Here is an 11,099-nt window from a genome sequence, read left to right as displayed (position 1 = left end):
CTCAAGGATCCATTTAAAATTTTAACATAATATTTTTATTGATTATTTGGAGATTTTATAATAATACGCCCTGATCACATTCACTTTCTAGTCCTCCCAGGTCCATCCCCTACCCTTCTGACCTCCCCCAAAACAATAGAAGAAGAAGAAAAAAGAGGAGAAAAAGTACCAAGTCCAATTTGTGTTGCCAGTATACTCACTGGAGCATGGTCAAACTTCCAGTGGCCACCCCCTTAAACTCCTTCTCAAACCTTGCCCCCACCGGAAGCCATCAACTGTGAAGAGCTACACTGCAGCATCACTAACACAATTTTTAAGAGTTCTTTTCAATGGTTGCCTGTCTACTGCTTCTTTTGTGGGGTGGGGTGAAGTGGGATGAGGTAGAGAGACTGTCCCAGAAGCCTTCTGTGTCTCTCCTTCTCAACTGTGAGTCTGCAGTCATCAATACCACTGTAGAAGAATCTTCCTTGAAGGGTACATTATTTTTCCCTTGAGGTGTTTTGTTGTTGTCTTTTCTTCCTGTCACAGAGTTAGAGTGGTCTTAGAGGATACTTTGAGGCAAATATACTTATGAAAAAAAATGGGAGTGGGGCAACCTCACTTTCAGAACCAGCTTCTTGGTGAGCTGAAACAGTATGACAATTTACCAATGCAATGCACATCTCACATGGGCTAGTATATGTTGGGTGGAAGCTATGCATAAACCTGTTTTTATTTAAAAAACAAACCTGAGGATACATCCTAGAATCTGCAGGGGAAATGAAATCATACATATTTAGTCACGATGAACATATCGAGTCCCTTCAGATTCACGTTAGACCTGGTGTGTATGTGTCATTTTTTTTTGTTTTGTCCAATACCCTACTAGAAGCTCACAGGAGTCTCTGGTGGTGGCTGCTTTATTAGGCCACACTCAAAAAGTTTTCAAATTTGGGCCAGTGAGTTGGTTCAGCAGTTCTCTGATTGGTACTTGACATCAAGCCTGAGTACCTGAATTCAATCCCTGGGAACCACATGGTGGAAAGAGGGTTGGTTGTCCTCTGACTTACAGATGCTCATGTGTGACACACTGCTGTGGTATTGTATTCCCCCAAATATTGTGCATGCTAATAAACTTATCTGGGGTCAGAGACAGAGCAGCCACAATATTAAACATAGAGGATAGGCTGTGGTAGCACACACCTTTAATTCTACTATTCCAGAGGCAGAAATCCATGTGTTCAAGGATATAGCCAAGCATGGTGACTCACACCTTTAATCCCAGGGAGTGATGGTAGAAAGCAGAAAGATATATAAGGCATGAGGACCAGAAACTAGAAGCATTTTGGCCTGGTTAAGCATTTGACTGGTTAAGCTTTCAGGCTTCTAGAAGCACAGTTCAGCTGAGACGCATTCTGGATGAGGACTCAGAGGCCTCCAGTCTGAGGAAACAAGACCAGCTGAGGATCCGGCAAAGTGAGGTAGCTGTGGTTTGTTCTGTCTCTCTGACCATCCAGCATTTCACCCCAATAACTGGCCCTGGGTTTGATTTTATTAATAAGAACTTTTAAGATTCATGCTACACACTGTTTTTAACTGGAGTTGCTAACATTTTCTTTCTTTTCTAACCTTATTTCCTGCAGTGCATTATTTAGTCCATTGTTTTTTGTGTCCTAAACTCACCTGTCTTTCCTATATAATCTAGCCCCTATTCCTAGACTTTAAAGTCTTTTTCTCTAGTTTTTTGGAAATTGCTGAAAATAACCCCATGAGGCAGGTTGATAGTATTATTCATTAATTAAAACAATAAATTTCACCACACTTGCTGTAACACAAATCTTAAAAGGTCTTATTAAATAAAAAACTCAGTGCCAGCTATTGGGGTGAATTTTGAAAGATCAGAGAGACAGAACAAGCCACAGCTAACCTCGCCTTGCCAACTTCTCAGTTGATCCTGTTTCCTCAAACTGAAAGCCTCTGAGTCCTCACTGGAATGGATCTCAGCTGAACTGCTGCTGAAAGCTTAAAAGCTTAAAAACCTCTAGTTCCTGGTCCTCACGTCTTATATACTTTTCTGTTTCCTGCCATCACTTCCTGGGATTAAAGGTGTGTGTCTTTCCCAAGTAAGACATGAGATCTCAAGTGCTGGGATTAAAGGCATGTGTCACCATGTCTGGTTGTTTCCAGTGTGGCCTTGAACTCACAGAGATCCGGATGGATCTCTGCCTCCATAATGCTAGGATTAAAGACTTGTGCTACCACTGCCTAACCTCTATGTTTAATATAGTGGCTGTTCTGTTCTTTGACCCCCAGATAAGTTTATTGGGGTTCACAATGTATCAACCACAACTTACCTTGTTTTAGATATTTAAATCCACATGATTTCTCCTTTCTCTTTTCTCCATATTTTTTCCTGGATACTCTATTACAACTTCAGTGAGATGATTATAAGTGTACTGATTTTTAAGATTCTGTGCTGCATTGGTTAAGCATGCTTCTTTATTCACTCCATCATCTTCAACGTATCTGGTATGCAGTGAACATTCAGTAAGTATTTGCCTTATATGTGCACCCAAATGGCCTTTAGTTAATGAGAAAAATCCGTATTTTTCATGAAAATAGTCTGCCTAGACTCATTAGTTAGTCTATACAGTCAGGAAACTTGGAGACTACTCCTACAGAGAGATTATCTCCCCCCATCCCCTCCCTGTAGAATGATGATAATTGTTACAGTATATAATATGCAGAACTTCCCTTTATTTTTAATATTTATTTATTTAGCGGAGTCTTTGAGATAGAGCATTGGTATGTGGTTCAGACTAACCTTGAACGTTTTAAATAGCTCAGACAATCTTCCTGTCTCAGGCTCCTTTGCTGGGAGTACAGGTGTGTGCCACCATGTCTGACTCTAGGACTTGTCTTTAAACATTTCCAAATTATCTTTATCCTTACACATATATGAAAACTGATTAGATTGACTTGGAGCTCTGAGGAAGGATAGAACAGAGCAAGAACTGAATTCCAGCTCTGGACTTGAAAAGTAGATTTCCTTGTTAGATTCATGAGAGGCTATGTGAAAGATTTCCCTGCTAAAAGGGCTAAACTGAACTCAGGAACTGGGTATCTAGTACTTTTGAACCTGAATTTTATCTGTACTAGAGATTTACTCCATACAAATAGATTAATACCCTATAATATGACTAATGGACTCAACCAAAGTTAGTGTTGATTCACTGCAGAGGGAGGATGAGAGAGCTACCGAGAGAGTGGGTGCTGAAGTCTAGAAATACAGGCTACCTCGAACCTTCAAAGATGGCAGTCAATGATACAAATGTCCCCAGAGTTTTGTTATCTAAGTTTCCAAGAGGATTTGTTTCAGTTCAACAATACTTAATGACCACTCATGATTAAGTTGTTTATATCCACGATGCAGAAGGTAACAAAAACAAGTCATTTAAGGAATTCTGTCCTGGGACAGATGGCTTGCTAGTTCTTGTACTCATGGAGCTTCTAGATCAGCACTCAGCCCTGTCTCTCTGCTGGTGTTCCTGATATCTGTACATGATATCCCAAAGTGCAGTTCCTTGGTATGCAACTACTTTGAACTGAAGGAAATGAGAAAGGCTTCAGGAAGTGAAATGTTCCTTCTGACTTCTTCCCTTTCTCACTCTCCATCCCCTACTTACTCCCCAGAAGCATGCTGTGGAAGATAGAATTCTTCTTTAAAGCTGATCAGGGAAACTAGAATTCTAGCCCAAAGCAAGTCATAAAATCTAAAGAGGTCATGCTATACCTTTCCTGAAAGCATATCAGAAAAGCCACATTTTGGAAGTGTGGTATCTGCTACCTGAGGAAAATTATTACCACACAGAGAGGTCAGCAAGAATATGAGTCAAGTAGACTTTGATAAGACACCTAATTTAGTACCAGTAATGGCTTACTATATTTAAAAAAACTAAGCCTAAAATAATAACACACAATTCCCAGCTCTTGGGGTCCTTGTTTTTTAATTCTCCTTCATCATGTGAACATTAAATAAATGTGATTTTAATGATTTTCTTTGCTTAATTCAGCCCTTATTATAAGAGTGCTGGCCATAGATCTTGGAAAGGAAAAAGAAAAGGCATTCTGATTTTTCACTGTACACCTTCCAAACTTCCACTAACATGAGCAGGATCGGTTCTTAAGCTGCCAGGTGTTAATTTGATTGGATATTTTCTCATGTCCGAGGTTAACCTGGGAGATCGGTATCTAAGTCTCCCAGGCTTTGAGACTCTCTGTTCCTCTAGTTTGTGATCCCTGGAGAAGACAAGGCATGTTTATCAACACTTCACCCGTAGGCTCTGCGTTAGCTCCTCTCTGCTGTGAGCATGGTCCCCTATATGCTACTTTTGTCCCTGTGTCTCTCTTCCCTGACTCTGAGACGACTTCTTCTGTCTTGCTGTGTTTTCGCAGTCTCTGGTCCTAACTCTGCTTTTGCAAAAGGACCAGACCTCCAAGGCATAAACTGGTGGGAAGTCCTTGAGGAAGTACAACTGGTAGGTCTGGAGAGAACTGGGGCTGGTGGAGTGAAGAGTAAGAGCTGTGGCAAAGGTGGGCTCTATGAGATAGAAGGGGTAAGATTACAGCTTTGAATATATTTCTACAACATACCTTCACATAGGACAATGGTGTAAAAGACGAGTGTCCATCAGCTTAAATCTTAGTGCATCTCAGTGCTCTCCTCAAAGCATTTCTAGGCTTTTTAGGAGGGCAAATGTTCTAACCCCCCAAAAATCAAGTAAAAACAGTCTTAATTACACTGTCTGAATGAGGTGTTACTTAGGAGGAGATCATTTATGAGAACCTTTTCTATTATTTTGCATAAGTTGGCCAATTCATACTTCTGAGTATTCATGAATAATATTTGTTAATTTATATATTATTTCTGAATATCTTCAGTTTAACTTCAGTTGTTGAAACATTAGAGTTTCTGTAAAATATTAGTATTATAAAATCGTTCCTTCCTCCATTTCTCTCTTTAACTTTTTTTTAAAAGATTTATTTATTTTTATATATACAGCTTGTATGACTTCAGGCCAGAAGAGGGCACCAGATCTCATTACAGGTGGTTGTGAGCCACCATGTGATTGCTGGGAATTGAACTCAGGACCTCTGAAAGAGCAGCCAGTGCTCTTAACCTCTGAGCCATCTCTCCAGCCCCCTCTCTTTAACTTGCAAAAATTTTATTACATTTATCGTGTGTGTGTGTGTGTGTGTGTGTGTGTGTGTGTGTGTGTGTGTGTGTGTTTATACATGTACCACAGGACATGTGTGGAGGTCAGAAGACAACTTGAAGAGTCAATTCTCTCCTTTGAATAAGTGGGTCCTGGGGATGGACTCAGGTAGTCAGGTTTGGTAGCAAGCAAACACACGTACCTGTGGAGCCATCTTGGTGGCCCTTACTATTCATTCCCACTTAGGTGTATCATTTCAATTGTGCAGAAAATTTCTTTTAGTTATTATGTACACCAGGCTGGCCTGGAACTCATATGCCTGCCTCTCCTTCCAGGTGCTGGGATTATAGGTGTGAAACACCATTCCCAGAAAAAGGCATGGTGTCTTTCTTTTTAAAACAAAGTACATATATATGATACCAGATATATTAATAATATATGTATGTAAAAGTTAAAAGTTAAAAATTCCTTCTCCACTTAACTTTAAAAAATTATGTCCCCATCAATACACTCGTAGAACAGCTGACTTATATTGTGGAATTTTGATGTAAATGCTGATGTGGTGTCCATCAGTGCTACTGACATATAGCAGCAGTGTGTTCCAGTTGGTCTTGATTTAACAAAAGTAATCTGGTGGTTTTGCCTCTCATGCACACAGCTTTACCTCATTCTTCTTAAAGTCTGAATACTTTCCCATTACACTGTGAATGGATACACTATAAGTTTTCAGTTGAGGTGTAAATGCATGTCATCTGAACAATGCTCATTTTCCACTTTATAATTTTATTTGAATTTCATGTTGTAATTGTTGTCACAGTATATCCTTGCTTTTCTGGATTTGTATAACCACATCTTCAGGGACATTTCTATATTGAAGCTACTGGGGGAATGTGTATTTTTTTTGATACACACAGCTAAAATAATCTTCAGGAGTGCTCTACAGTAAATTCTTTACAAAAATGTCTATAACAGATCCTTATATCACAGACACTTCATAGAACTCAGTATCATCAGCCTTTGAAAATCTTTGTTAAACTGATAACTAGTACTGCTCATCTGTTATACAACAAATTTAATGAAGAGACAGAATTTTCTTTTCATATTTTATGTGACTTAATTATCCATATCCATTATCATATTCATATCCATTATACCCAAGTTTCCTTTGGCTCAATGGGCTTTACCTTTGTAATCTGTAATATTAATAGAATTATGTATCATCATTTGAAGTCAACTTTAGTTACTGTACTTTTGTCACAAAGTCTGTTGTCTCCTTTTTTTTTTTATAACAGCTGATCTTTCCCATTCCTTTTCTCTCCATGTAGCCAGACTGTCCTCAAATTGGTGATCCTCCTGCCTCAGTCTTCCAAGGGCTGAGATTATAGTATGAATTACCACATCTAGGTTTTCCAAGTTTTCTACTTTTTTTCTATAGACATCACGTAGGTGTACATTTGATAGAGGCGAGACATGTGGGGAATGCAGTTTATACACAGCCTTGGAATATCCAACAGGAATCTTTGCACCTTCATCTAAACCCTTCTGAAGCATCTTCATAGATCAAAATATCCTGTATCTGGATCTTCTGATAATGGAGATATTTCAGCATAAATGAAAATCACTTGTGGACACCAGTCTCCTTGTATCTTCCTTTCTGGGAGTGATTGGCTTCCAACCTTCTTCATTCTGCGGTTGGGAAAGAAAGATCTTAGCCCACACCTTCTCTCCAGAAACAGTAAGCCCTACTTCCACAGTCAGCCTTGACAGCTAAACTATGGGGAGGAAACTGGGATATATTTTTAAAATATGTTTTTCCTTTTCTGAAAATAATTTCTGGATGTTTTCCAAACTTCTAATTGCAAAAGAAAAACATGCATTTACACTAGAAAACAGAGCTCTTGGCAAGAGTGGATGGTATGCAGGATAGAGCAATCCTGTAGGGTTACATAGATACTCAGAGTGAACACTTGCAAAATTATAATCATTTAGGGATGAGGAGGGTTCTTGTGTGTGAGGGAGATATGATTAAGATTGTGTGAAGAGATAGAAATACTGATTATGTTGAACAGTCTTTGAATTGGAAAACATCACAATAAGAATGGGGTTGGGTCAATAGAAAGACCAATAATATATTTGGATGAAGAAGGCAGGCAGAGAATACCTAATCCCAAAACCAAGGAGGGATAGCTATATTTAAAATCAGAAACTTCAGAATGTTCACAACAGGGCCCAGTTAATGTCACATCATTAGTGGAGATCACTTTGGTGCAGCTTGCACAAACAATAGATAAGGACAGAGTACTGTAGAATTCTAATACTAACAGGAGAAAAAAATAGAAATAATTAAAATTGAGTGGGAGCAAAAGGGTTCTGTATCAGATCACAAAATGGAAGAGTTTTAAATGATAAACTTGCTGTTTCAATGAAGTCACACAAGGATGAGTCATTAAAAATATTAGGCAGGGACAAGAGTGCCATTGTGTAGTGTTGTCAGGAGCCTGAGTGTCTCTCGCTGGGATTTATGGTAAGGGGTGGCCTCTCTCTTCTTTCCTGGGACAAACCTGGCATAGTCATTTGTCAGACTCTGTCTTCTCTTGAATAGACTCCAGTCTAGGAATGTCTGAAGGGCAGAATAAGCTACTGATACTTGAAGTTTGATGGAGGAACATTCTTTTATAATTTTTTTTTTTTTTGCATTTGTGGGGATTGAACATCGGAAATTATACATGCTAGGCAAGTGCTCTACCGTTGAGCAACGTACCTGGTTCATTCTTTGTTGTGATAGTAATTCTTGCACGAATATTCCAAGGAAACTTTGCTGGGTTGCTATCAGTAGTCAGGATTGGATTCAGTCATAATATGACTTAAGTCTCTCAGAAAACATTTCAATGATGCATGTTAAATGGCTGAAAGTTTGACAAAGGTTTATGAACAAAGAGAAGAGAAGAACGATACATTGATCATTTCTGAAAGGGAAAAGTATTGGGGAAGTTTGTGTGGGTCACTGTAACTATCATACCATTTTTGTTTTCAGTTTGCGACAGTCGTTTAACCCAAGCCGATAATGGCCACGTTCAACCTCAGCAGCTTCAATCCAGGCTTTTTCATCCTCCTGGGAATCCCAGGGCTGGAGCAGTTCCACATATGGATTGGGATTCCCTTCTTTATTATCTACCTTGTGGCCTTTGCAGGCAACAGCATCCTCCTCTACCTCATTTTTATGGAGCGCAGCCTGCACGAGCCCATGTTCTTTTTCCTCTCCATGCTGGCTGCTACAGATCTCATCCTATGTAATACATGTGTTCCCAAAACCCTCAGCATCTTTTGTCTGGGTCCTCAGCAGATCACGTTTCCTGAATGTCTTACTCAGATGTTTTTCCTCCACTTCAGCTTTGCCATGGATTCTGCTATCCTGCTGGCCATGGCATTTGATCGATATGTTGCTATCTGCTTCCCCCTAAGATACACCACCATCCTCACTCATCAGATTATTACTAAGATTGTGGTGGCAATTGTCAGCAGGAGCTTTTGTATCATCTTCCCATGTGTGTTCCTGTTAAAGCGATTGCCTTTCTGCCGAGCGCTCATCGTTCCCCACACATACTGTGAACACATAGGCATTGCTCGTCTGGCCTGTGCTGACATCTCCATCAATATCTGGTATGGCTTTGCGGTACCTATAATGACTATTATGTCAGACCTGATCCTCATTGGCATTTCCTACATTGTTATTCTTCGTGCTGTCTTTAACCTTCCCTCTCGGGACGCCCGCCACAAAGCCCTTAGCACATGTGGTTCCCATGTTTGTGTCATTCTTATATTCTACACACCAGCCATATTCTCTGTACTTGCCCACCGTTTTGGTCACAATATTCCCCACTCTTTTCATATACTGTTTGCTAACCTGTATGTAGCCGTCCCTCCTGCCATCAACCCAATCATCTATGGGGTAAAGACCAAGCAGATTCGGGACAAAATCAACCTCCTGTTCTTCCCCAAGGCAAACCGTTGATGTGGCACTGAGTGCTTGGGAAAGAAAAACAGGCAATGATATCAATATGGGAGTGCTTCTTGTTTCTTAAAGCTGGAATACCCACAATACTTACTTAAATGTATATAAAGTTGTAGAAAGTCTACTCTGGATGATAGAAAATATATATATGTTTGGAGAAGCCAAGAAAGAATTGAAGACGACATCTTTGCATGACAAGGTAGAGAAGAGGGAGGTTTAGCTCTCATTTGTAAATAAGATTTCTAATCACCTCTTAGCCTTTGGGCTGAGATCAAGTGTAGTATCAAATAAGATTCCCAAGATGTGGGGGGCAGTATGTTGAATACATGGAATGTAGGTAGGTTATAACTATAAACAACTTGAAACAGATTAGTTAAAAACATCACAACATGGTATATCTCTGTATGTATATTTTCCAGATAAGAGCTGGAATCAGCAAATGATTACTCTCTTAAAACAATATTCTGTGAAAATACTCCAAGACAGTGGTTTTCTGAATTATAGTGGATAGCAGGGCTTGATAAAATTTAAACTTCAGATTCACTCTTATTCTAATGAACCTCTACAATCTGTAATGATTCCTTAGGTGATTCTGATACCCAGCACATCTTTGCCACACTTCCAGATAAAAAAGTTCCAGTCTTTTTTTTTTTTGGACAAATTCTATAGAGTTGGTTCTTATGCTTTTCTGGGCTAAAGGTATCATTGTTCTTTATGCTCCACATAACTGCCACAGGACTAACATTAACAATTATCCTAAAGCTTCCCAACCCTAAGCCTCACATTCAAATATGTTATTAATTACCTCTCCTTACTGTAGCTTTCACTCAAGCCTGAGCCTTTCTCCTTGAAGACGTTTTACTTCTGTACAGTACTATTTTCTACAACACAAAACAACAACCACAAAAATATACTGCTAACATGATTATTGGAGATTTTAGTATCTCTATAGATGATCCTTTAATTGCTAAATGTGGCAGATTTTATTTCCCAAAACTAGTCACAACAATATCTTATGATGTCTTTACTTACGTGTACTGTGAACTTCTTGTTGTTTTCATGGCAACATTTACAGTCTAATCATCTTGAATATAGGCTGAACTGCAGCATTCTTTGACAAATCATGTTCAGTAGACGTGACTTTGGAGGCTTATAAAATTATATCATAAAAAAAAATCTTTGCAATTTCCATCTGGGTCTCTTTGTCTGTTTAATTGTTTGAGATTTTGTTGTTGCTGTTGTTTGAGACAGGGTTTCCCTGTGTAGTCTTTGTCCTTGCTGTCCTGGAACTCACTCTGCAGACCAGGCTGGCCTCTTACAGAGATCCACCTATCTTTGCCTCCTGATTGCTAGGATTAAAATGTGTGCCACCACCGCCTGCCTCCATCTGGGTTTCTCTCTTTTTAATAATTAATTAATTAATTTCATATCCCGACCACAGCCTCTCTTCCCTCTTCTCCTCCCATTCACTCCCCCCATCTCTCCTCTGTCCTCCCAATCCACCCCTCCTCTGTATTTGTTCATAAAGGGGCAGGCCTCCAACTGGGTCTCTCTTTTTTTTTTTTTTTTTTTTTTTTGGTTTTTCGAGACAGGGTTTCTCTGTGTAGCTTTGCGCCTCTCCTGGAACTCACTTGGTAGCCCAGGCTGGCCTCGAACTCACAGAAATCCGCCTGGCTCTGCCTCCCGAGTGCTGGGATTAAAGGCGTGCGCCATCACCGCCCGGCTCAACTGGGTCTCTTAATGAGCTTTATTTTACTAGATTCCCTTTGGACACTAGCTACTGTGACATATACATCCTAAGCAACATGGGAAGTCATTTCTAAATGTTCTAGTGAATGGTCCCAATTTTGAATTTAATTGACAGCCAATAACAGCTGCAATCTGTATTAGTG

At 39.6% G+C, this 11,099-nt stretch overlaps 1 protein-coding gene across 1 annotated transcript; it reads left to right on the top strand.

The window, feature by feature from the left end:
* Positions 1 to 8,259: 8,259 nt before the first annotated feature.
* On the top strand, positions 8,260 to 9,207 carry LOC128094603 (olfactory receptor 52H1-like). The gene has a single exon (XM_052713058.1). The coding sequence runs from the start codon at positions 8,260 to 8,262 to the stop codon at positions 9,205 to 9,207; it is 948 nt and encodes a 315-aa protein (XP_052569018.1).
* Positions 9,208 to 11,099: the final 1,892 nt, after the last annotated feature.

Source organism: Peromyscus californicus, unplaced genomic scaffold (genome assembly GCF_007827085.1).
Source record: "Peromyscus californicus insignis strain IS unplaced genomic scaffold, ASM782708v3 Scaffold_4__1_contigs__length_199733344, whole genome shotgun sequence".
NCBI classification, from domain to species: domain Eukaryota; kingdom Metazoa; phylum Chordata; class Mammalia; order Rodentia; family Cricetidae; genus Peromyscus; species Peromyscus californicus.
Note: the sequence above shows the minus strand (reverse complement) of the source record. Positions and strands in the feature narration are given on the sequence as shown.

What these genes read in the sequence shown, in the direction of transcription:
- LOC128094603 (XM_052713058.1), top strand. Translation starts at nt 8,260, where the DNA reads ATGGCCACGTTCAACCTCAGCAGCTTCAATCCAGGCTTTTTCATCCTC.